Source organism: Bubalus bubalis, chromosome 12 (genome assembly GCF_019923935.1).
Source record: "Bubalus bubalis isolate 160015118507 breed Murrah chromosome 12, NDDB_SH_1, whole genome shotgun sequence".
NCBI lineage: Eukaryota > Metazoa > Chordata > Mammalia > Artiodactyla > Bovidae > Bubalus > Bubalus bubalis.
The window spans coordinates 104702665-104728678 of NC_059168.1; the positions used below are offsets into that span (position 1 = coordinate 104702665).

The window sequence follows — 26014 nt, forward strand, 5'->3', positions numbered from 1 at the left end:
CCCACTGGTCTCTCTCCCACTGGGGTTCACTTCAAATCCCCAGAAGGCACGTTCCCTTTGCACGTTGGTTGGTTTTGTTCAGTGGATGGCTGACTGGTTGTCCTTCATTCACTGTCCTGAATGCCTGCCCTGGGCTGAACTCTCTCCTCCGCTGTGACGAAGGCTCAGTTCAGTTCAGTCGCTTAGTTGTGTCCAACTCTTTGCCAACCCATGGACTGCAGCACGCCAGGCCTCCCTGTCCATCACCAACTCCCAGAGCTTGCTCAAACTCATGTCCATCGAATTGGTGATGCCATCTAACCATCTCATCCTCTATTGTCCCCTTCTCCTCCTGCCTTCAATCTTTCCCAGCATCAGATCAGATCAGATCAGTCGCTCAGTTGTGTCTGACTCTTTGCGACCCCATGAATCGCAGCACGCCAGGCCTCCTTGTCCATCACCAACTCCCAGAGTTCACTCAGACTCACGTCCATCGAGTCAGTGATGCCATCCAGCCATCTCATCCTCTGTCGTCCCCTTCTCCTCTTGCCCCCAATCCCTCCCAGCATCAGAGTTTTTCCAATGAGTCAACTCTTCACATGAGATGGCCAAAGTACTGGAGTTTCAGCTTTAGCATCATTCCTTCCAAAGAAATCCCAGGGCTGATCTCCTTCAGAATGGACTGGTTGGATCTCCTTGCAGTCCAAGGGACTCTCAAGAGTCTTCTCCAACACCACAGTTCAAAAGTATCAATTCTTCGGCGCTCAGCCTTCTTCACAGTCCAACTCTCACATCCATACATGACCACAGGAAAAACCATAGCCTTGACTAGACGAACCTTTGTTGGCAAAGTAATGTCTCTGTTATCTAGGTTGGTCATAACTTTCCTTCCAAGGAGTAAACATCTTTTAATTTCATGGCTGCAGTCACCATCTGCAGTGATTTTGGAGCCCAGAAAAATAAAGTCTGACACTGTTTCCACTGTTTCCCCATCTATTTCCCATGAAGTGATGGGACCGGATGCCATGATCTTCGTTTTCTGAATGTTGAGCTTTAAGCCAACTTTTTCACTCTCCACTTTCACCTTCATCAAGAGGCCTTTTAGTTCCTCTTCACTTTCTGCCATAAGGGTGGTGTCATCTGCATATCTGAGGTCATTGATATTTCTCCCGGCAATCTTGATTCCAGCTTGTGTTTCTTCCAGTCCAGTGTTTCTCATGATGTACTCTGCATATAAGTTAAATAAACAGGGTGATAATATACAGCCTTGACGAACCCCTTTTCCTATTTGGAACCAGTCTGTTGTTCCATGTCCAGTTCTACCTGTTGCTTCCTGACCTGCATACAAATTTCTCAAGAGGCAGATCAGATGGTCTGGTATTCCCATCTCTTTCAGAATTTTCCACAGTTTATTGTGATCCACACAGTCAAAGGCTTTGGCATAGTCAATAAAGCAGAAATAGATGCCTTTCTGGAACTCACTTGCTTTTCCCATGATCCAGTGGATGTTGGCAATTTGATCTCTGGTTCCTCTGCCTTTTCTAAGACCAGCTTGAACATCAGGAAGTTCACGGTTCACATATTGCTGAAGCCTGGCTTGGAGAATTTTGAGCATTACTTTACTAGCGTGTGAGATGAGTGCAATTGTGCGGTAGTTTGAGCATTCTTTGGCATTGCCTTTCTTTGGGATTGGAATGAAAACTGACCTTTTCCAGTCCTGTGGCCACTGCTGAGTTTTCCAAATTTGCTGGCATATTGAGTGCAGCACTTTCACAGCATCATCTTTCAGGATTTGGAATAGGTCAACTGGAATTCCATCACCTCCACTAGCTTTGTTCGTAGTGATGCTTTCTAAGGCCCACTTAACTTCACATTTCAGGATATCTGGCTCTAGGTCAGTGATCACACCATCGTGATTATCTGATTATCCCAGCATCAAGGTCCTTTCAAATGAGTTAGCTCTTCGCATCAGGTGGCCAGAGTATTGGAGTTTCAGCTTCAGCATCAGTCCTTCCAGTGAATATTCAGGACCAATTTCCTTTAGGATGGACTGGTTTGGTGATGAAGGCTACCATTGCCCCTTCTCAGGGACTTCACAGTGGGGACATGGCAGGACCACAGGACCACCTCCTGCTATCCAGCACAGGCTGTGGTGGGGAGCTGGGGCGGCACGCAGAGGGCACAGGCCCGCCCTGGTATGCAGTGGGCTCTTGTTCTCCTGAGGCTTCATTAAGAGAAGGGATCTTCGGTGGGCACCACCTTGACTTGGCATTGTAACTGGGGGGAGGAAAGCAGCTTGGAAATCCAGTGTTTTCAGTGCTGCTAACGCTGAGTGATGCTCACAGCCTCCCAGGAGAGGTGGGAGGCCCGGGTGATGGAGCTGCTGCTGGGCGGGGTGTGCTGGTCCCGTCATGGCCGTCAGCCTCTAGTCCTGGGTCCTGAAGACTCCAGTGACAAGGCCAGGACCCCCAGGCTCTTCCCAGGGACCTGCCAGCAACAGACGTGAACGTCCGTGTGCCAGGGCCCGGCCCGGCCTCTGCAGTGATGGCACGGGGAGTCGAGAAGGCCTGGGCCTCCCCCTGGCCGAGGCGCAGCAGGCCTGCTAGAGCGCTGCTGGGCGAAGGAAGCCCCACGTGGCGGGTCAGGCCAGCCTCAGGGATGGGTCCTGCTGCTCCCCCGCGGGACGCCGTCCGCGAGTCTGGTCCACAGCCGGGGCGGGCCTGTAACTCGCCCGTGCACTGCCCTCCTCCTTCCTTAGCACGGCTCCCCAGGTGCCGGGCCTGGGCGAGGCCCTGGGTGCAGAGGGCCCTCCGCCAGCGTGACCCCAGCTGGCCTGACCGCAGACAACCCTCCCTGGCCTCTTGGAAGCAGTTGGGGCCATGCAGAGCTCGCCCGAGTAAACGCAGCCAACCTCAGCACATGGCATCTGCCACTGGGTGCCATCCCCACCCCTTTCCTCCAGAACAAGGAGAGAAATTACCTCCGAGGAAGCTGAGATTAATCACCTGTTTCCCCATCAGGCCTGCGGGCTCCGCTCCTAGACCAGCTCCTGCTGGGCGCACGGCCCGGCCCGCTCTGCCCCGGGTTGTCCTTGGCAGCCGGAGGCAGGGCTGATGTCTGTGGCCCATGGCCCTTCGTTGAGGACTGATGGGCCCGAAGGACGTGGATATTCACGCATTTTCACAAAGGCAGGTGGAAAAGAGCTGACCGATGGGAGGAAGAGGTGCCAGGTGAACACAGAAGACGCCAGACACGTCCGTGCATCTTAGGGTCCTGTCCCTCGGTGGTCACGCTTCCTCCCCATTCTCAGTGTGGAGCCCTCGTCTGCTCTGCAGCCCCCACAGCTGTCAGGACGGTGGGAACAAGCCTGCTCTGTGAGGCCCAGCTCGATCCTGCCTGGGTGACTGTGTGCTGCCCTTGCTGGGTGGGCGAGCATCTCTGAGCCTGGAATGTTCCTTGAGTGACCCCAGATGACCTGGGGTGGGGGGGCACTGTCAGCTCCTGGCAGCCCCCCATCTTCCCCTCTGCTGCAAGACTCCTTCCCCAGGGCTCTGCAAGTCCCGTGAGTCCTTGTGGGCAGCGTGACTTGCTTCCCAGAAGCCGTGTGTGTGCTGGGGGGTGGCCAGGCCGCCCTGTGGGTGCCCCCAGGCCGGGTGGTGGCACAGACGTCCTTTCGAAGCCTGTAGAGGCGCCCCCAGCACCTGGGCTTAGTGTGGGAGCATGGGGAAGCACCAAGTGTCCAGACACCAGGTCAGCCTCAACGGGAAGCGGACGGGCCTTCACAGCGTCCCGTCTCTGAACGTGTGCACGGGGGTGTTGCCTCCCCACTGTGGCCCCTCCCTGGCAACGCTGTGTCTATAGCCAGAGCGGTGTCTGTTCCAGCTGACATTTCACCGTAAAAGCTCCCAACAGTCTGTCAGAAGCTTCTCAGAGCTCTTGACTTTTCGGCCGAGAAGGGAGAGCTGTCGGGCTGGGAGATGGCACGGAGTGGGATTGCTTTCCAGTCCTAGCTCTGGCACTCTATGCCAGGCCCTTCTTGGTGGTGGGGGCTGGACTGCAAGTCCTCTGAGGTCCATCCGACTCCCTGGAGGACCTGAAGCGCTGCGCAGACCCCACATGTGACCCCCAGGGAGGCCCTTCTCAAGCACCCTGAGCCAGGGTGCAGCTTGCCTCTGCTTGAGGAGGAGTTTGCGGGGACTAAGACACACTCGTCACATGGGACTCTGGCCCAGAGGGAGTGAGGCCACCAGGGCAGGGAGAGGGGCAATGAAGGATTAGTGTCTGAAATCTTCAAGAGGTGTATCAACTGACTCTTTAAGATGCTGGCCTTCCTTCCCTCATTCACTCACGCATTCACCCATTTATCCACTCAACATTCACAGAGTCATGCTTCATCCATCATTTTTTGTCATCTTTCCCTCAGTCATCTGTCCTTCTATCCCTTCTTCCATCTGTCCATCCACCCATCCACCTATCCTTCCATCATCCACCCATCCATCCACCCATCCACCCATCCACCCATCCACCCATCATCCATCCATCCATCTCTCTGTTCTCCCATTCACTTCATCCCTGTGCCATACATCCATCCTTCAGTGAGGATTTACAACGTGGTACCTTGAACAGACATAGTGAAGAGGAGAAGGCCGTGTATCTGGAATCTTTCTCCATTGATGCTCAGGCCAGTATTTTAATGTTGTAGAAAATAACAGAGGCGAGGCATCCTCTATCTGTCACCCCCTGTTAGCCTGGGGTTTTGAGCTTCTCCCCAGCCCCTCGGTTCAGAGTTTGAGGATCTTCTGTCCGCCAGAGTTCTCCCTGAGGTCCCGAACCTCTAGAATGAGCAGGTCCTGTCTGCCCTGGAGTGACCTTGCTCTCCTGGGCTCCACTCTGGGCTCTTGCTAGTCACTGCCTGGAAGGACAGCGAGCTTGGCCGTGGTTTCTCTGGCGCTGTCTCGGGGAGCACCCTGCCCTGTCACCTCCTTGTGGTGTCTGGGGACGAGGGCATTTTGCGGCCAGCTCAAGTCCTCATCTGCAGAGGCGGGCACCTCCTCGATGAGCCATCCAGGTGACTGAGGGGGCGGAGGCTGTGGGTGGAGGGCCCAGGGTATGTGAGCACTGGGGGTGCTTGGGGCCCAGCTGGCCCTCCCAAGCTGGGTGCAGGTGAACCAATGTCTCCCCCAGCCTTGCCCGGACTCCTGCGGCTGTTGCCCAGTGAGGCCTCCCCATGGACTGTCCCTTCCCTGTCACCATTTCTGGGTGGAAGCCACGTTGCCCAGGGCCATCAGGGTCACGTCTACTGCGCTCTAAATCCTGGCGCCCTCTGTCACACCTGGGGATGCAAAGATGGCTGAGTTGGGTCTGTACAGATGGTGACAGGCAGTGACGCGGTCCCCTTCAGTGAAAATCCCTTGGAATCCCTGCTGGTGGGTCCTCAGCCCTTCTTCAGAAATAGGAAAATGGACCAGAGGCAGGTGATAAGCACAACCTCCGCCAAGCCCCGCGGGCTGAGCTGGGCTCATCGGTGGCCTTTCCTCGTCCCCATGAAGCGACAGAGACTGACAGGCGGTCAGAGATGGTGCGAGGCAGGAGGGGGTGAGCCAGGCGCAGGGGACCCCCGCCAGGCAGGCCCCTCGTGTCCACTCCCCCTGGAGACCCCGGCACAGGGCTTGCATCCAGCCCTTCCCACTTCCAGTCCTCCCTGTCGTCTCTGCTGAGCCCGAGAGGCGGCCAGGTGGGCCCAGGTCTGAGCAGGACTGGTACACTAGGCACCGACCACCACCCCCCCCAGAGATGCTGCTGCCCGGCTGGGGTGAAGGTGGGCCTGGTGCCAGGCTGAGGCATGGGAGGTTGTAGGCTGCAGACCCAGGGATGAGCGGGAAGGGAGGTGTGGGAGCCCCAGAGCCCGTGGCCTCGCCCAGGTTCCCCGCGCGGGGCCCAGGCCACTGCCCCGTGATGTCCCGGGTGAGCGGCTGCTGGAGACCGTCTGGGAGGCGAAGGCTGCCAGCGTCCTGCCAGCTCTGCCCTGGCCCTGCCCTCTGCTTTGTTCCCAGGGTTGGGTCATTGGAGAAGCATTGCGGTCGGAGCTTCTGAGGCGGCCTGCTTGTTTGCCAGCGGGCTGCGCTGACCTCCCCGATGGGGCCGCGTGCTCTGTGCTGGGGCCTTGCGGGGAGGGCGGGGGGCGCTCGGCCCGGGACGAGGGGGCCCTGCATGCCACCCATCCCCTCGCTGGCCGGGAGAGCCGTGGCTCTTTTTGCTTCTGGAAATGGAAGCTGGGAGGTGGCAGGGATGGCAGGAAGGGCAGATGTGTCTCCTGGGTGACCTGCCGGGGGCCCTGCAGACTCAGAGCAGGTGCTCCCTTCAGCAGCAGTTCCTGTGAGAGTTGGCTGGGCACCAGGGCCCCAGTGGGACCCGCCAGGCTGGGCCCTGCCTGCCTGAGGCCCGTGGCCCAGGAAACAGACCTTACTCAAGGAATTAGATGTCTTTACACTTAGGGATGAGAGAGTTGGACCATAAAGAAAGCTGAGCGCCAAAGAATTGATGCTTTTGAGCTGTGGTGTTGGAGAAGACTCTTGAGAGTCCCTTGGGCTGCAAGGAGATCCAACCAGTCCATCCTAAAGGAGATCAGCCCTGAATATTCATTGGAAGGACTGATGCTGAAGCTGAGGCTCCAATACTTTGGAGCCTGATGCAAAGAACTGACTCATTGGAAAAGACCCTGATGCTGGGAAAGACTGACGGCAGGAGGAGAAGGGGACAACAGAAGATGAGATGGTTGGATGGCATCACTGACTCAATGGACATGAGTTTGAGCAAGCTCCGGGTGATAGTGAAGGACAGGGAAGCCTGCCGTGCTGCAGTCCTATATTGTGCTGTGCTATGCTAAGTCGCTTCAGTCATGTCCAACTCTTGTGACCCCATGGACTGCAGCCCACCAGGCTCCTCTGTCCATGGGATTCTCCAGGCAAGAACTGGGATGTGCTGCCATTTTCTTCTCCAGGGGATCTTCCTGACCCAGGAATCAAACCTGGGTCTCTTAACCTCCTGCATTGGCAGGCAGCTGACTTTTAGGGGTGATTGTGGAAGTGCCTTTAGAGGGAGGCAGAGAGGTCATCTTCATGTGATTGGTGGAGACATTGCCATTGGCAGCTGAAATGTTTGACTCCTTAGCGGGCCAGTTGTAAGATTTGTCTCCAGGACATCTACCTCCTGATTTCTGCCATTCACATATATATTGCTTGTCCATCCCTCCATCTGTCCACCCATCCATCCATCCACCCACCCACCACCCATCCGTCCGTCCTGTGCACACACACGCGCATCTAGTCGGTGTGCGGTGTGTGCAGCAGGTGTGTCTGTATTTGAGGCCCTCTTTGTGCCGCTACTTTTCAGGGCTTTCATGCTGCTTTTCTGGCCTAGGGCAAGTGGAACTCAACTCTGTTTCCAAATTCTCTCTCAGGTTCCTCCTTTCTGCCTTAAAACTGACCTCTCCCGCTTCCACTCCTGGACAGCTCTGGGGCTGGAACGCCTGGCTGTGTGCGTGCGGTCTCAGGCAGGCTCAGTGCGCAAGCAGGAAGCGGGCAGGCTGTTGTAGAGGAGAGAGACTGAGCGCAGGAATCGGGGGCTCACACAGCCACTAGCAGAGCTGGAGGGGGGGTGTCCCCAGGCCCCCAGGCACGGTCACACCACCAGAGTGAGTGGAACCCAGACGTCATGAAGTCACAGCTGCAAACGTCAGTGGTTGTTCCCCACGACCTGGCCCCAGGTCCTAGCACGCAGGCCCAGACTCTTCAGAGACAAGGTTTCTCACATTCCAGCTCCCCTCTGAGTGCGGAACAGAATTGGCATCCTGAGCCCTTCCCCCAGAGGGGTCTGGGAAATGTAGTTTTTAGCCCCCAGGCCCCACGGAGCAGGAGCACATCAGAAGTGCCCAAGTGAGCGACCACGGCCGGGGCAACAAGGAGGCCACCCGGCTCTGCTTCCCTGAAGCCTTGCAGCCACTCCATTGGCATCACTCCTGCTTCTCCGGCACGGAGGGGTCCCTGGTCAGGCCGCACAGCCAGTCCCTTTCCTGTCTTTCCTGACCCATTGGACGCATGGTGATATCAGCCCACAGGACGCTCTCCGCTCAGAGGCGGGAGCCGGGAGGAGGGCTCTCGGTGTGGAGCGCCCAGGTCCCGGGAGCTGGGCGGGGCTCTTCGCTCCTGTCACTTTGCTCACTGGCCTCGAGAGAGGCAGTGGCCCCGAGATCATCTCCCCAGTGGGTGAAGCTGGACTTGAGCCCACACCCATCTGTCCCCAGAGGTGGCACCGCCTCCCAGCGGAACTCTCACCCTGATAGGGATGCTGAGGCTGCCGGGTAGAGAGGGGGCTTTGGCCTCAGTGCGGAGAAGAGTGCGGGGGGACGGTCCTACTGAAGGCTCTCGGGCCTCGCCACACCTTTGAGACAGTGAGAAAAACGCTTGCTGAGCTCTGGCACAAGCCGGAGGGGTGGCTTTTTCAGCATGTTGCAACAGAGGTCCACAAACACGGCCCGGAAGCCTGGAAAACCGTTTTCCCTGCCGGCTGTGCAAGAGGCAGGTTCGAGAGCCCGTGCATCTGGGAAGACCATCATTGCGGCTCTCGGGCTGTCAGTCCCGGCACCAGCCTGGGTCTGCGATGCCTCTTGGCCGCGGCCGACCTTGGAGCCGAGATTCAGAGATGAGCCAGGGCTCAGCTGTATCTCGGGGCAGGTGAGCCAGCGGCTGGCACGGCCGTCTCTTCCCACGGGCCGAGGCCAGGCCGGGGCTGTGCCGGGCACCCACACCTGGCCGGCCTGGCTCTGTGTCTGGGGTCAAGCGGACAGGTGCTGGGGAGCCCTGTGGGGGACCGACCCCCCGTGTGGGGTAGACACCTGGGTAGGGCCACTCTCTTCACGGCGGACGCCCGCCTGGACCAGGGTGTCTTGGGTCCCCACCTCTGCAGGGGTGGGGAATCTCATCCCAGTTTCCGGTCCCCTGATTAAAGGGACAGAGGTCTGTGGCAAAGCCGAGCTGTAGAAATGACGCTGCTGGGACGGGAGCCCTCAGATCTGTGGAATCGGGGTAGTGTGGTGCCTTGCAGGGCGCGGTGGATGGGTTGGGGTGCTGTACTTAGTGATGGAGAGCCCTCCCGGGGCCCCCTTGGAGCCTCCCCAGCCTGCCACCTGCCCCGACCCCCAGTGCCTCACGGGGGGTGGTCTGCAGGGCGTCGTCTGCACCTGCCTCTGGCACCGTCCACCACACCTGCCCTGAACGCCCTGCCCGGCTCCTCCTCCCCTTGTAGGCTCCATCTGGGCGGTTCTCTTGTTAGGGACTTGCCCGGACCAGCAGCGAGGCTGCCTGGAGCCCCCACCCCCCGTCCCCGATGGCTGCGCTGGGCTCCACACGTAGCATCTAGCTGCAGGATGGCTCAGAACTCCGCGAGGGAGGAACCAGCCTTGATGGTCCTTTCTCCCCTCCACAGCTTTTGCCTCTTGAGCGAGTCTCAGGCATGTAAGAACCCTCTGGGGAGGAGAGCCCGTGAGCTGGGGAGGCCCAGAGACCTCAGGGGCATGCTTGTGTCAGCCCCGCTGTTGCACCCAGAAGGGAGTCTGGCCTTTTAGCGGCAAGCATCAGCGTCCAACCCAAGCTGGCATACACGTGATGACAGCTTATTGGTTTGTGTAGACAAGTCTTCTTCAGGTACAGGAGCCCGAACTGCACGGCAGAAATCTGTCTATCCACATCTGTAGGCAGGCCCTCCTCCCACGCCCAAGCAAAGGCCACCTGGGGCTGCAGGCTCATCACCCAAGTGTGAAGCCCACAGAGAGGAGAGGAAGAGGCCCCAGGATAGAGCTTCCTCGGCCTGGGCCAGTCACGTGCCCACCCCTGGGCCCAGCACCTGGGACAGGGTGGTGCTGCGCTCTGATTGGCCAGGGAGATTCAGGTGTCTGGAGGAGGGGGCGTGGCAGCCCCGCCCACACCCACACTGACAGATAGCTGCGGGACACCGGGCTCCCCAGAGGCCCAGGGCGGTGCCCCGGCCACACACGCCGTGACCTGTCGCGCTGACTCTGATTTTGAGTTCACTTTCTCTGCCTGGACTCCCAGGGCCTCTTGTACATAGTAACACGAGCTGCACTGTCCATCCAAGGCCTTGTTTAGGGCAGGGGCCATGTGGATCCCAAGCCTGTGTCCCTCACCACCTGGAGGTCTGGGGTCTTTGTGACGTGGGTCGCAGTGCGCAGGCACGGAGCCATCCTTTGCATCTGCGGGGGAAGGTCGAGCTCACCAGGAGCGTCTCCACCGTCCTAGGGGCCGCTCCCTCCTGTGCAGTAGGGGAGGGAGGTCACGAACTTTCCGGAAGGGGTTCAGGGCCCACCCTCTGTTGCTCTTAGTTGGGTGCTGTCTCGCCCTGCAGGCGTGGGTCTTCTGGGAGCAAATGGAGACTGACTATTTGTGTAAACGCTTATGGGAAAACTGCATTTCCGTTGGGTAAGGATGAGGGATGAGATGTGCCAGGAGCCTGCCTGCTGTCCTCCGTGGCACCCGGGGGCGGGGCCCGCGCTCGGCAGTTACGTAACGGACGTCACGGGCCGTCAATCACTCCGATTTCATAAGACCACCCTGGGTAAAGCCGCTTGCATCAGCGGTGGGAGCTAACGCCGCCTTTCAGCTTCTGTTTGGGGTGGGTTTCCTGTGAGGCTAGTGAGAAGAGGGGTCTGGGAGCCCGGGGCTGGTGCGGTACCTGGGGGGAAAAAGAGCAACGTGAGTGCCGAGTAAGAGAGGGTTCGCACCTGGGGGTGGCCGCCTGCAGGGACCAGGGTGGGAGCCGGCCGTGTGCATTTTCGCAAAACGGGATGTCCTGCGCCCGAGAGCGCCCGATTTCTGAGCTGATCCCTCAGCCTCTTCTGAGGCTCAGAGGTGGTCCTGGAGCGGGTGGAAGGAGGGGCTGAGGGTTGGTTTCCAGCTCATCTGCACCCTCGGGTGCTCCCTTCCTGCCCGTGGCTAACTCATCACCTCCCTTTTGTCCTTTCAGCTCAGCCAGCAGATCTCCTGAAGGTTCTAGATTTTCACAACCTGCCTGATGGAATAACCAAGACCACAGGCTTCTGTGCAGCGCGGCGATCTTCCAAAGGCCCGGATGTCGCCTACAGAGTCACGAAAGATGCCCAGCTCAGCGCGCCCACCAAGCAGCTGTACCCTGGTAAGAGACGGCGTGTGTGCCTCGCGGGGGTGTGGCTCCGCTTCCCGACCCCAGCCGGGCAGCCCGGAGCTGGAGACGTGGAGAGGCGGGGAGGAACGCCTGATGGAGGGAGAAGCGTGCTTGGTTTTCCGGGAAGGAGCCTGATTTGATGTCAGGATAGTGAAAGCGCACGTCCAGCAGCGGTCACCGTCCACGCCCAAAGGTGGGAGCGGGGCCTCGTTTGTTTGCACCACTTCTCCAAGCAGGTGTCTCTCCAGCAGGGGGCGGGGTGCCCGGACTCCAAGGCGTGGTTCCCGGGGGCGGGGTTAAGAAACCCCAGGGTCACGGGAAAGGAAACGCTTCCAGACTGAAGCTTAATTGGCGGTGAGGACATTAAGAGACACACGCACCAAACATCAGAGCTCCCAGCAAGAGAGTGCAGGCTTTTAATTAGAATCAACTGCCAAGTGTCACATCGCTGCTTTTAATTATGAGCCCAGAGCGGAGCGATGGTTGCTGGTAGGCCTCCCACTGGCCTCTGGGCCGTCTGGACCGGCTGACCAGGCCCGTGACTGATAACCTCCCCCGACACTTCAGTGGGGCTCTTCTTCCCGATTGCGATCAGAGAGGGCCCGGGGACCCTGGGCGGATGCACTCACCCCGGAGATGCTCCGTAATCCTCAGAGGCATGAGCGTCACCTTTCCGGTAACGACCTGCCTCGCTCGTTGACCCTCCAGTCGGGCAGTCCTTCGGCTGGCAGTGGGGTCTGTCAGCCACGTGCCCACGGGGTTCCAGAAGGATGTGCCCTTTCAGGGCTGCGTTTGCTTCCTCTGGCCCTTTCACTCTTGACCCTCTGCTTCATGCCCGTGTTTTCTCAGCCTCTCCTTAAATCCACAGGGACGCTTAAGAGTTTGTCTCTGCGAGAGAGGCTGGGTCTGCTCTTTCCAGAAACGGCATTTGGGCCGGTGAGCTCCTTTGGGGGCCCCAAGGCCTTTCACTGTGTCTTGTGGACCCCCGTTAACCACCTTGGGATGCCAGACGTCCCCCCTCCAGAGTGTCTGACCATCACTGCAGACGGGGCTCACCAGGGCCCCACAGGTTACTCGCTACAAAGACCCTTGGGGATGTCACTCTGCCGCACGTCCAAAGAGCCTTTCTTATCCTTTTGGGGCCAGCGTGTTCTGAATCACCGAGAAGCTGTCCTGCCCCGAGTCCCCAGTTTAGAACTCCCCTGCGGGGGGCTGAGGGGCTGGGGTGAGGCGTCTTGGGAGCGCTGCTGGCCCTGCACCCTCGCGCCCGTGCTTCGGGACGGACACCACTGCGCGGCGTGTGCGTGGTGTGGTCACCTCACAAGGTCCTGCCCCGAGGCCGTCTGTAGTCGCTTTGCTGGCGGGCAGTTCAATCTGACCCCTGCTACCCAATTCAGGGTCACAGCCAGCTCACTGGGGTTGGTGTCCTCTCTCCATGCCCCCCCCTGTTATCTTGTGGCGAGTGACGTCAGAGGGTCTCAGGGTACGGGCCGGTTACTGGAGATCTGGTATGAACTCCGGAGCAGCCAGACAGGGAATTTCTTTTAAATCCATATTTTCCCCAGGCTCTCAAATTAGGCTCTTCATTAGATGCTGAAAGAGTTTAAAGGGCTGTTACAGGGCCTCCGAGCCATAATTCGCTCATGGAGTCGAATGGATCCGTATGTAATGATCGCCTCCTTAACGCCAGGTGGAACTGGACGCTCCTTCAGGATGGTTTAAGCAGACGTTTCCGGGGTCTTTTCTGCAGTCCGGGGCTGATGACCATGCCCAGCCTCCCTGTGTTTTCTTCTCTCAGAGCCTCTCTTGGATGAGGCTTGGGGCCTCTGTGGGGCTCTGTCTACTTCCCCAGCCCCGACGCCAGTTACCCCCCAGAGCCGCCCACACCAGCCTTGCCCACTCACCTGTCCTCCAGAGCTGTGCCCCCACGTGCGTCCAGGCCGTGTCCCGGGATGTCAGGGGCCACAGGCCGGCTTCTTCAGAGGCCCAGCCCCCTTCCCAGCGGCGAAGAGCCGCAGCGTGGTGTTCTCTGCTCTTGACAGTGAAGAGGGCGCTAGCCTTCCTCCCTCATCTGAGAAGGATTTTCTAGTCTCGCTTGCAGCCTGTGGTCTGGGTTCTGAAGCGGCAGGACCAAGAGCATGACTGTGCCAGGCGGTGCTGGGTCTCCTGACCCCGTCTGGACGGAGCCACAGGGACTGAATCAGACCCGAGGGCGGTGGTCTCTGTGGGGAGTGGGTGCCACCAACCAACCAGAGAGGGCTGCCCAGCTTGCCCAGTGGCGGGCCGGGGGTTCCTGGGCCTTGTTGCCCCTGCCACCTGCAGTGGGCGGCAGGGGAACATCACATCAAGGTAAAGCCGGCCTGAGACCCTGCCAGAAGCTGTCATGGGCCCTCCTGCAGTGCAGCATGCGCATGTGTCCCGGGGGGCTGTCCGGCCACTGGCGGGGCACCCCTGCGTCCCCTGAGCCACTGGCCAGCTGCTTTCGCCCAGGTCCAGCCGCCCCCTCTGAAGGCATCCAGACAGGGCAGCCGTGGTCGTGCCCGGGCGTGGGGACCGCTCCCCATTTCAGCCTCCCTCTGGCCACCGTGGGGACCCCGAGACTCTCTCTCTGCCTCGGATCTGAGCAGGGGGCTGGACATAATGAGGTCCCCTCCCCCACTGCCACCGTCGTGACGGGCTGGGGCTCCAGAATCAGCCTGTGTCCAGCAGAACGTGAAACTGTTGGCCCAGCCACTGCTGGCCTAGTAGGGTTCAGTTTAATGGCACGTGCATTTATTGAGCACCCATGGTCTGCCCAAACTGTTACAGCGCCTCTGGGCTTCGGCCCGAGGGAAGAGGAGATGATCTAAGGGAGTCAGGGGCCTCTCACCAAGCCTGCTGCTCGGTTTCGACTTTTCTCTGAGGATAAAACACAAAGCGCTGGGCAGAAGGCGAGCCTCTACCCGACAGTGTAGATCACGAAGCTCGCCGGTGTCCTGCTCGCGCGGAGATGAGAACGGACCGTCTCTGAAGTGATGCTACATCCATTGTTATTTTGCCAGGAGAGGGATGAATGTTAGACGTTATTCATCCTTTCAGGTTATCTGAGCTGAGAACATGTGTCACGGAAGCGATTTCAGCATCGGTAGCCAGCATCTTAATGAGCTGGGAGTGAGGGTGTCTGTGGTCCTGGGCTGCGTGTCTTGATGATGGTGGGGGGTCCTCCCGTTTCCAGTCTTCTCTCTACCTGAGGCAGGAGGGTGATGTCAGTGGCGTGGGGTCACCACGGGGTGGACATGGGAGGCAGGCTGACCTTTGAGATGAGAGCGGGGGTCACGGACTCCAAGGGTGACTGTTGTCCGTCCTGGATGTGGGCAGGGACCTCTGAGGTGCTTGGGGTCAGATGCTACCCTGGGGTCTTCAGTGCCCGCTCACGCCCAGGGACCAAAGGGCCTGCCAAGGTCCTGGCTGGGGTTTCGCCCTGGGGCCTGCATGCAGCCGCTCCCCCTGCCCCACCCCACCACGGCGGTTCATGCAGGCTGGGGTCTCTGGTCCCCCAGCACATCTCACATTCGGAGCACAGCGTGGGGAGACGCTGGTGATGGTCGTGGCCTCCACAGAGCTCTTTTCAAACAGCTTCTCGTGCACACAGGGCAGCCTGAGTCCATGCCTTAATGAAGCCAGCCTTCCCCCAGGTGACCGTGCTGACCACACCCCTCCCCTTGGACCTGGCGACCCTGGCTGGGTGTGGTGGTGCCCAGACGTTCCCTGCATACCTGCCCCTTGATCAAACCCTTCCTGAAGCCTTTCCCTACACCACTGGCCAAACCCAACCCCTGTCTCCCCGCCTGGGGGTGGGTGGGCCATGGCACTGAGCACAGCAAACAGACCCCAACTGGCAGCTTCTCAACAATGGGACCTGATCTGGGCTGCGAGCCACATGCCTTCCTGCATCCGCACCTTAGCCTGAGCTTTGGGGCCCACGGGATGGCCGTTTCCACCTGCCCTCCATCACGGCCTTAAGAGCTCACACAGCTCTGTTTTGGCCTTTGGGGTTTGGTTTCTGTGCCTGAAGCTGCCATGAACCCTCTTATCCTCCCCCTAGAGAGACCCCTCCACCCTGGGTCCTCTGGGGGCCGCGGGGGCGGGGATCTCCTTGGCAGCCCCCTCTCCCCCAGCAGGGCATTGGCCGGGGTCCCCCAAAGGGGCCCGAAGCAGCGGCCAGCTGCCCGGCTGTGTGGCAGAGGGCACCCATGGACAGCTTCCTCACTGGATGTGGACATGTCAGTCTCTCAGTCCTTTCTGACTCTTTGTAACACCGTGGACTGTAGCCCACCAGGCTCCTCCGTCCCTGGGATTCTCCAGGCAACAATACTGCTTTGGGTTGCCATGCCCTCCTCCAGGGGAGCTTCCCGACCCAGGGATTGAGCCTGGGTCTCCCGAGTTGCAGGCAGATTCTTTCCATCTGAGCCACCAAAGAGGCCCTCCTCACTGATCCCAGCTCAGGCACCCGGGCCATCTGGTTGACCTTGTGATAGTTCTAGAGGAGGGGTGGGTCAATGAGGGGCTCTGTCCTTACCCGGGACCGGACCGGCTCCAGCCCACCTCAGTGTGCTGGGCAGGAGGCGGTGTCAGCCTCAGGGCCTTGTCCTTCCTGGGCCGGAGTCCCTGCTGACACTCCTCTGGGCCCACTCCGTCCCCTGGTTCTGAGACACATGCTGACTTGCGCTGAGCCTTCCTGGCCGTGCATCGATTGGCCCAGCCCCAGGCCCTGGCTCCCAGGGGAACTGCAGACCATGCAGAGAGAGCACCACTGACCCCACCACCAGGATGGATGGGAGGAGGGGCCCAGGTCCCTGTCCCATCCGCGATGCAGGGCGTGAAGGGCGTGTGTGTGTGCAGGACTCTGGAGCCAGCGGGGCAGGGCCAGCGGGGGTCCGGCCTGTGCTGTAAGAAACTCTCCCCCCATCAACATAGCAGGGCTGGGGTTTCGTCTTCTGAGTTATTTTCCCTTTTCGCTGATTCGCATGTCAACCAGGAAATATCTGCCGTTCGAGTGGTAATCCCCAGCCTCCTGCCTTCCTTCCCCTCTTCTCTGTCCTCCCACCCACCTCCAGAGGGTGTGGATGAGACACGATCTGAGAGGTTCAGCCTCAGGCCCTGCAGGCATCAGAGGTGCATCTGGAACAGCACCTGCCCAGAGGAAGCTCACATTCTAGAAAGTTCTAAGGATTGAGACATAGATGTATTGAGGTTTGGGGAGTGAAGAGATAGGACTGAAGGCTCACAGTTGGAAGGAGCGGTCAGGCTTCTTTTTGGACTGAGCCTCGGAAGGGGTGGGTTTGGCCATGTGGTGTCAAGGAAGGGTTGCAGGAACAGTTTGATCCAGGCGCAGATGTGAAGCAAATATCTGTGCACCACCATCCACAGCAAAGGCTTCCAGGTCCCTGACTTGGTTTGTTTGCAGAGAGCTGTGGCTGGGCAGGGTTGAGGGCTTCCCAGCTGCCTCCTAACCTCTGTCCTCTGTTTCAGCATCTGCGTTTCCCGAGGACTTCTCCATCCTAACCACTGTGAAAGCCAAGAAAGGCAGCCAGGCCTTCCTGGTCTCCATCTACAATGAGCAGGGCATCCAGCAGATCGGCCTGGAGATGGGCCGCTCTCCGGTCTTCCTCTATGAGGACCACACGGGGAAGCCGGGGCCAGAGGACTACCCCCTCTTCAGAGGCATCAACCTGTCGGATGGCAAGTGAGTAGCGCCGCTCGGCAACCCCTCCCTCCCCTGCTGGAGGGTCGGGTGGGTCACCTAAGGCCCCCAGGAGCTGGGGACCTAGCAGCAGGATGTGATTCAGAGCAGGACGGAGTCAGCAGCCCACAGGTCAGAGAGAGCACCGGGCTCAGAGTCCGAGGCTGGTCTCCGTCTGGGTCATCCTTGTGGCTCCGGAGACCTCGCCTCTCCCTGGGCCTCCTCGGCCCCCTATAAAGCGCACTAAACAACATCAAACGCTAGCCTGTGAGCGTCTGCAGGGACACTGGAGACTGTGTAGGTACACCCATCGCTTCCAGAAAGGATTCGCGACATCCTTAAGGATGCAGACACAGCACCCCCTCCAGGACTCTTGCCTGGAGAGTCCCATGGACAGAGGAGTCTGGCAGGCTACAGTCAATAGGGGTACAAAGAGTTGGACACGACTGAAGCGACTTAGCACGCACGCAGGGATGCAGATACGGGTGTGAGAGTGAGTGATCGCAAAAGGAGAAGTCAGGTTTTTCCAGAACTCTCTGTTGAGTACCTCCCTAAAGCCTGGTGGTTTGAGATCACTCATTTTGTGGCCCACACGTCTGAGGCCACATGCTGCCATCCTTCAAGAACTCAGGATGTGAGTCTTGCGATTCTTACCAACAGTCTCAAGTAGGTCCATCCGTCCCCCCATCTCCCGACAGACTCGGTTTCCCCACAGCCTGCATTTGCATTTGGGGCTTGGGCTGCTACATAGGGGAGCTCTACAGGGCTTCCCTGCCCTTGACCAGAGCCAGGTTTCAGGGCTGCGCTCCGGGCCAGACAGCTGACCTCATCGTAGAGACGAGAGACCTGACTTGAGCGCAGGGGTCTCCCGTGGTGCGCGGTGTGGACCCTGACCGCAGCAGCTCGGCTCTGAGTGACTCGGCAGAGAACAGATTTCCTCCTGCGTCCCCGGGGACTTTCGGCAGGGACACTGGTCATGGTACTTGGTGTCACCCGCCCCCCCGTCACCTGCTTGGGCTGGCTGTTTCTTTGCAGGTGGCACAGAATTGCTCTCAGCATCCACAAGAAGAATGTCACCTTGATCCTGGACTGTAAAAAGAAGACGACCAAGTTCCTGGACCGCAGCGAACACCCTGTGATAGACGTCAACGGCATCGTAGTGTTCGGCACCCGGATTCTAGATGAGGAAGTGTTTGAGGTCAGCGGGGAGCCGGGCCATCCCATGCCCCTGGGACACACGCCACCGTGGCCGTATCCCGCGCTCTGCTGCAGGGGGAGCGTGTGCTGACCGTCCCGCTTCTATTAAGGCAGGACTGATGTCTGCCTGGGGAGACGGGCAGGTGGTTGGACGAGCCCTTGGGCTTTGAGCACATGGCGAGGATGCAGGTCTGGTCTCGTCTCTCTGCAGGCTCCTACTGGGGCCGCATGCGTAGCTATGAGAGGTTCATGGGGTCTGGTCTCAGTGCAGGCCCGAGGGGGCAGGACTTCCGGCCTTGGGCAGGCTGCTATGACGTTTGAGCCTCAGTGTCCCCATCGGTGAAGTGGGATCGTGTGTGTGGCTTCTTCATAGACTGTGGCAAAATGTAGGGTGGGGTTGAATGTGGTAAGCACCACTGCCCGCTCCCAGCAAGCGCTTGACACACGTCAGGCTTGACCGCAGCCCGGTGTCGGAGCGGGTGGAAGGGTGGACGGGGCACAGTTGGTCGGATGTGGGTTAGCAAGGAAAATCAGAAGAGCCGCCTCCGTGGAAGCAGGGGGTGGGGAGGACCAGTGTGAAGGTAGCTCTGTGCGTCCTGCTGAACTTGGCCGCTTTTCTGCAGAGCAGCTGTCCAGGGCGGCCGCAGCCTGTGGACCACAGGGTGGGCTGGGCTCCTGGGTCCGGCTGGCGCTGCCAGATTTGGGGCGTGATAAGGATACGCCCTCTGAGCGTGACTCCTCTCTGACCTCACTTGCCCAGAGACCCGGGATGAACTGCAGGACGGCTGGGCTGACCGAGGCCTGAGCAGCTTCAGGGCTCCCCCGGGGAGCTGGTGTCCAAGGCTTGGGGGTCGCACAGACTGGGATTGAGTGTTTTGCTGGTGTAGACTTCCTGCTGGTGTGCGGATCTGGGTAGGGCAAGTGCCACTGGGGAGCTTCAGGACTCATTTGTAACACGTGGGTGCTGGCAGCCTTGCCTTTGCGGGGGGCTCACAGGGGCTCCCCTGTGAAGCACTTGGCTTGGGGGCCCTGCCCAGCACCCGGGAGCCTGGGTGCCTGCCACTGCCCTCGCTCCTCTTGCTGGAAGTCTGAATGCAGAGGAGGGTCTGTGAGCAGACCGGGGTTTGAGCTCACAGGCCGTGCAATAGTTTGTGCAGGGCCTGATCTGGATCGCTCTGATTTCTGGTCCCTTTTGTGTGCTGCTAGCAGGTCTTTTACTGTAAAGATTCAGAGGAAAGCTTTATCTATCTTAAAAGGATCCTACGCCAAATTCTTCTTCCCTGATTTTCCGAGCCGGAAGAGTTGTTTTCCCACGAGCACAAGCCTGTCGAGACTCCAGGGCTGTGGGGAGCTCTGGGGAGGTCAGGGCGGGCCCAAGTCCCAGCCGCTCTGTTTATGAGCCATGAGGTCTCCCCGCTGCCCTGAGATGCTCGCGCGGGGGAGGGGTGGCTAAGGACCGCCGATGCCTCTGCCGCTGTTACCCAGGTTTATGGTTAGAGAGGGGAAACAGTTTATGATTGTCAAAAGAAGCAGATCTCAAATTGGATAGCCCAGGTTTCTCTCCTCTGCTTAGCCTTCCGACCGTCGGGGGAGGTCTTGCTCAGTAAGCAAGCAGGCTTTTTGATTGCAGCTCAGAAATAGGTTCGGAATTCCAGGAGCCCTTCTTCCTGGTCGTGGCTTTCGATCTGAGGCTGAGGGGCTGCCAGGCCCCAGAGACTTCTGTTGACCGCAAACTCCTCACGCCGTGAGGGAAGCCGTCCCGTAGGCTTGGCCTCTCCTGGCTGCTGGACCTGTCCATGTCTGAAAGTGTGGCCCGTCCCATCCTTCCTGCTGAAGCCCCGGGAGCCGGAGGCGGGTGCCCTCGGGCCCGGGCACCGTCTTTGCATTTCGTCCTTCACAGATGCAGCTGGGTGGGTGGTCCTCAGGTCCCCAGCCACCCTTGGTCTGTGGCAAGTGAGACAGAATCTTTATTTTTATGTTTGGAAATAAAAATGACTTAACTTGCCTTTTCAGCAGATCCCAGACAGCAGCACTTGCCATTTTAACCGTTTTGGCTTCTAGAGGCGTCTCCTTAGAAGGAGGAGCCAGCACCATTGAAAACCATTTCCCAGCAGCCACACTCTTCCCCGGGGAGGGTGACTTCCCCTCATTAAAAGCTGGTTTGTCCTGAAGCTCTACAAGCTGTGGGGGGGAGCCGGAAGGTTCTGGTACTTTGGTGGACAGCCAAGTGGCCTCTGGCACAGACTGGGCTTTCCGATTTGCACTGTTTCCAAACGGGGACTTGCTGAACTCTAGAGCATCTGTGGGGGGCACTGGGCTTTCCAGGGTGCATGTGGCCCCACGGAGGCCTCTTTATCCAGAGAGAGAGAGTGGGGGGTGGAGACCACAGGACCAAGGTAGACAGCACTTCCCGCAGAGCAGTGCCTGCTCTCAGCTGGTCTGCACCCTACCGGGGGCCTCCCTGGGGCCGCCGCTGGCCTGGGCATGTGGCTGGGCAGGGGGCAGCCGCCCGCACTCCCTGGGCCCCCCTCCCCACCCTGGCCCTGGTGTAAGCCTGCCTCTGATGGGGCCGCCCTACAGTTGGGGACACAGCGCCCCCCCCACCCTTCCAAAGCCCCCGGGAGGAGCGAGTGCACAGCGTGGCCCCTCAGGCCTTCAGGCGCTTCCTCACCAGCCGATGGCCTGGGGCCCCCTCGGGCCCCGGGTCCTCACCTGCAGAAGGGGCACGGCGGGGCCAATGCTGGGGGCCCTGGGATGCCCTGTGATGTGTGTAAGACGCCCGCACCGTGGGACCACAGTGAACCACGCCTGCCGGCGCGAGCGGGTGGCCTGTCGTCAGCTCCCGCTGGGGTCTAACCCGTCAGCCGTGGTGGCAGCCGTGACTGAGGTCCCACCCCCTGCCGGGGCGCGGGGTCACACTCTGTCCCACGTCTCACCTTGAGACTTCAGTGCTGGCCACATGCCTTGGAGGCAAGGGCCCCGCGCTGTGCAGGGCTGGGCCGCCTGGGCTCACGGGCTCCCCGTCCTGGGCCCAGAGACCCGCGGGGAGGGTGGTGCTGGGTGGCGCCTCCCCAGCCAGGGCGTGTCCTGGGCGAGGTCCCCGTGGGGGCTGCCCCTCGGGTGCCCTGGCAGCTCAGGAGAGGGCTCGGGCTGGCTCCCCAGTCATTGCTTTCCCACTTCGCTGACCCGGCCAAGCCTCCGCCCTTGCCCACCTGTGCCCAGGTGGAGCGCGTGCCCGAGGGCTGCCCGGGGAGCTGCCTGCTGGGGCCCGCAGTGACATTTCCGGGAGCTCCGTGCCCTGCATCCTCTCCCTTCTCCTGGGGCGGGCCTGCGCCCTGGGACCCGAGAACCGTGGGAGCTCCCAGGCTTTGTCCCGCCCCCCGGGGGCCTGCTGTCCGGGGAGGTCGGGGGTCCTTCTTCAGACCCGCACCAAGATCGGCCCTGCAGGCCCCCCTGGGCAGGAAGATGTTCTTGTTTTCACCCCGGGCTCAGGAATAAGCTTTGTGTTTTCGGAAACAGACAAGTCTGCCAGGGGAGTGAGTGCGTCTGGCAGGCAGCGGGAATTTTCTTCAGGGACAAGCCTGGGTGGGAAGCCCGCAGGGCCCTGTGCCCGCTCACCGCCTGCGTGCTCTGCCCTCCCTGCGCTGGGTCATCCGGCGCCAGAGAGGTTAACTAACTTACTGGAGGTCACCCAGCGGGCTGCAGTGTGGTGGTGTCGGTGCCCAGACCTGTGGTTGCCCAGGGCCCACGGCCTGCCCCGAGGTCATGATGGGGGGCAGGCATGACAGTCCCAGCTGCCCGGCGTCTACCATCTGACTGCGGAAACCGGGACCATCGCAAGCCAGGGCGCCTCCCTGGTGGTCCCAGCCATGCTGGCGGGTGCCCGGCCCTGCTCTGGGCCCGTCGTCCTGTACACGCCCCGAGCACACCGGAGCCCCCTGGCTGGTGGGGTCTGGGAAGCCCTGGTGCCTGGCAGGCAGAGCCATCAGACGCCATTGCCAGAGCCAGCCCTCCCTGCGTGCCTGGGGCCCTCTGCCTGCCCAGCACCGTTCCCTGGTCTGGACTCTGAAGCGCAGGGCCCATCTGGTGGACCCTGCACCTTGCTGGGCTCCCCTGTGTGCCTGGAGCTGGCCGATGCTCCAGATGGAGGGGTCTGCAGGGTGGGATGGGGGGCACGTCAGGGCCCGGTGGTGCTCTGGGTCTGTGGGGGAAAGAGCCTCCTCTCTGGTGAGGGTCTGCTCCGGGCTCCTTTGGGGAAGGACCCTCCCCTCGGGTGAGCCTTGAAGAGGAGGGGGATGTGGAGAAGGAGACCTTCCCCGGGGGGACAGGGAGCCAAGTGAGTTCTGGGCCAGGAGCCAAATCCTCTTTGAAGATGTTGAAAATTTCAACAAGACCAAACAGACTGTAAACTGGAGGTTTTCTCTGCAAACCCCGTGGGTGCCAGCGAGGAGGGAGCGGCTTCACGCCCTAGGAAGGGTCCTGCCTTCTGTCTGCCGTCCTCCAGCCTCTTGGGCGGCCCCAGGGGTTTACCTAATCCCCGAGGCCCTTCTTCCAGGAGCCTGTCTTTCCCACTGACACCATCTTTCTTGGAATTCAGCTCTCCCGGGCTGGGAACGGGCTGCAGCCTGAGAGGTGCTTCCCCAGTGGTTCTCGGAGGTGGCCCCGGGATCCCTCTCGGGAAGGCGCTCCTGGACGCGAAGGGCGTCTGGCGTCGGGGCCTCGGAGCAGAGGGAGCAGTCGGTTGGTGTCTGAGGCCGAGGCTGTGACCGGTGACCCTGAGCCCCTCTGGGGACATCCTGTCCTGACCACCTGGCCAGGCCACCGGGTGCAGGACACTGGCTGGTCTGGTGGCTCCAGAGCGGACGGGGGAGGTGACGGGATGGCAGGCGGGGTAGCAGGTGGCTCCTGGGTCCCTCGTGCCGTGGGCGATCTGCTGGGGCGTGTTCCTCCCGCGGGCATGGCCGGGCCTGGCCCCGCTGGTCTGCTGGTGACCATTCACACTTTTCTGCGGCCCTCTCTGCCCACCAGGCCCCGGCTCTGTCAGTTTCACCCTAATGGCTGGAGAAGGGCCGCCGTCAATTTCAGGCTGTGCTTTTTCCTTCCGTGGGAGGCGGCGCGGGGTGGGGCTGGTGGGGCCAGTCTGGGTTCACCTTCCGGTCCGCTCAGACGTCTGGCAGCCGGACATTGGTGAGGCGGGCGGGCGTCTGAGGGTGTCGAGCGGCTCCGCGGGCTTTTGGGGGGCTGTCTCTGGGCCCCCAGCACCACTAGTTGAGGGTGTCCACAGGCCAGGTGCCATCCCTGCCCCAGGCACACAAGTGTTTCTCCAGTTGGCGTTGCCAGGTAGGCCTGTCCTGGGGATGTGAGGAGCTGGGCTCTGGTGCCAGGCCGGGTGGGAACCGCGGCTCTGTCTGGACAACAGGCCAGGGCGTTCAGGATCCATGCTGGGGTCCACTGCGCACTCAGCCCCCAAGACTCAGAGCGAAGCGTCAGAGACCCCCTACGAGTGTTCTGCATGACCGTCCGTGGCCGCCTTACGGCCATGTTCCCACCGGACCCGGTAGCACAGAGGCGGCCCTGTGGGTGGTTCCAAGTGCCAGGGCCATGTCTTTGTCCCGCCCAGGCTGGTGTGGCCGCGTGTGCCCCCCAGCGACTCCCAGGGGCGGCCATCACTCAGAGGTGCCCAGCAGGGCCCAGGGTCTGCACGGCAAGGGTCACGGTCTACGTGTGTGCCTGGACCTTAGATGGGGTGAGGGGTGGAGGCTCCCAGGGCCAAGTCTTGGGTCCAGGACCCCCGAGGGGCACCTCCGCCCCTTGCTGTCCCAGCAGGCTCCAGTCCTAGGCCGGGCCAGGCCAGAGGGCTGCGTCCACGCTGGTCCCTGCTCCCTCCTTCCCGTCCTGCTGTGCTTTGCCCAGGAGCAGCCTCTGCCACCGCAGGCCCTGTGTAGTGGCCATGTGCTCCCTGCGGGGGACCCTGGGGTGCAGGGGGCGCACGGGAGCCACGGCCAGCTGCCCCTCTGCTTCAGCTCTGCCCACTTCATGGGGACCCCCTTTGGTTCCTGGCAAGGACAGCGACCTCGCCGTCTCTGTGTTTCCTGGACCCCAGAAACAAACGTCCTCAGTTGGGTCTCTTAAAAAGACAGGAGTGAACTAGGTGCCGGTTCTGGAGGCCAGAGATCTGCAGTGTGAAGTCGGTGGGGCAGCCTCCCCTGGGGGCTCCAGGGAGGGTCCCTCCTGCCCCTCCCAGCCTGGAGAACAGAGGGCATGTCCCGGCCCAGCAGCAGGTGGATAGTCTGGAGGGGCACCACCTCGGGTGCCTGGGGCGGGCAGGGGCCCCCGGGGAAGCGCAGGCCCAGTGACCCCGCTGTGGGCCTCACGCCTCTCCCTGGCCCAGTGACCCCGCTGTGAGCCTCACGCCTCTCCTGCTCCATCCCCACCACCCTCTCCTCTCCTTTGTCTGCCTCTGACAGGGACTCAAGTCACTGGAGGCAGGGCCCATCTTAGTCCAGCCTGATCTCTTCTCTAGACCCATCACTTAACTACCCCTGTAAAGATGTCGTTTCCCCGGGAGGCCCTTTCCCCAGGTTCCGGGGATGAGGACTTGGGCCCCTGGTCTGGGGTCCCTATCCAGCCCCCTGCTCAGGCCAGCGTGGGGAGGGGCGGCTCTCCTTTCAATGCCCGCAGGGCACGTGCGGGTTATTAAACGCAAGTCTGCGGGCATGGATATTTGCTTGGTTTCAAATCGAGGTCTTTCTTGGGTTGCCGAGTTGTCCACGGGGCCCAGGGGGCAGGGGTAGTCTCTTCCCGACTGGATGGGGTGGGGGGCAGCCCTGTGCACAGCTCCCAGCTTGAGTGGGCAGCTGACCGGCCAGTGAGAACCGTGTGCAGAGTTGGAGGTGCATTTCTGTTTTTTGGTTCTCAGATCCAGGAGGGGCTGGGCCCTGGGTGCGCCAGGGCCACGACTCCTGCCTGGGGCGGGTGGCCGGCAGCCCACAGGCTGGGGCGGTGTGACGGCTGAGCCCAGGCCGGCCGGAGCGCGGTCACGTGCGGCCATCCCAGCCAAGGGGCTTTCGTCTGGAATTGCCCCTCGGGTACGCAGTGATTTTGGCGGGGTGGGGCTGCTGGCCTGGGTCATGCTGGGCACTCAGGATCTGTGTTGAGCCTAGCAGTGGCAGAGGGCATCTCCACCCGGGCCGGCAAGAAGGGGTCCAGAGAGACCCCACGGGGTTTCAGGCAGGCCCTCCCCTGCCAGATGCTGTGGGAGCGGGCCCCTCCTGAGCCTAGCGGAGGCCTGCAGGCTTGTTCCATGGAAACAGTGAGCAGGAGACCTGCGTCCCAGCCCAGTCGGGCTGACGCCACGCTGGAGGTCTGCCTGGTAGCATGAGGCAGCTTACACCGACCTGTGGGTTCCCTGGGAGGATGGTACCGAGGGACCCACAGGCCAGGACTCTAGGGCACTGTGGTGACTGTCAACCCTCTGGAGCCCCAGAATTCTGCACATCATCAATAGAGATAATCCCACAAGCTAGTCTCACTGAGCACCTGCCGCCTCCTGCAGAGCCCAGGCTCCCGGTTTGTAGTTAGTGCTCCCTGGAGGCTGTGTCTGAGGCCACGTCTCAGGAACTGGGACGTGCAGGTTGTCCCCGGGAGTCAGCCACACCATTGCACCCTTCCCGCCCGTGTTCAGCAGTGAGCATTTGCAGTTGAGGTGGCAGGGTCTCGGGGGGAGCCTGGGACCCTGGCTGGCATCGTACCACAGGGCCTCAATGCTCGAGGTGAGGCTGGATCGCAGCAGAGGCTGGATCGCAGCAGAGTCTGCTCAGGTCGTGGGTGCTGGTGCGGAGCATGTGGGGCAGCCCTGGCCTCTAAAGTCGCCCCTGCCTGCCACTCCCCTGGCTGGCCCCC

The 26014-nt window shown here is 60.8% G+C and overlaps 1 protein-coding gene across 2 annotated transcripts in view; it reads left to right on the top strand.

The window, feature by feature from the left end:
• The window catches only part of COL5A1 (collagen type V alpha 1 chain), a 147408-nt gene that overhangs the window by 25087 nt on the left and 96307 nt on the right, over positions 1 to 26014 (top strand). For both annotated transcript variants that reach the window (XM_044926538.1, XM_025262242.2), the window contains exons 2-4: positions 11017 to 11184; positions 16705 to 16918; positions 17951 to 18113. In XM_044926538.1, the coding sequence (XP_044782473.1) occupies positions 11017 to 11184; positions 16705 to 16918; positions 17951 to 18113 (545 nt within the window). The remainder of the gene's footprint in view (positions 1 to 11016; positions 11185 to 16704; positions 16919 to 17950; positions 18114 to 26014) is intronic.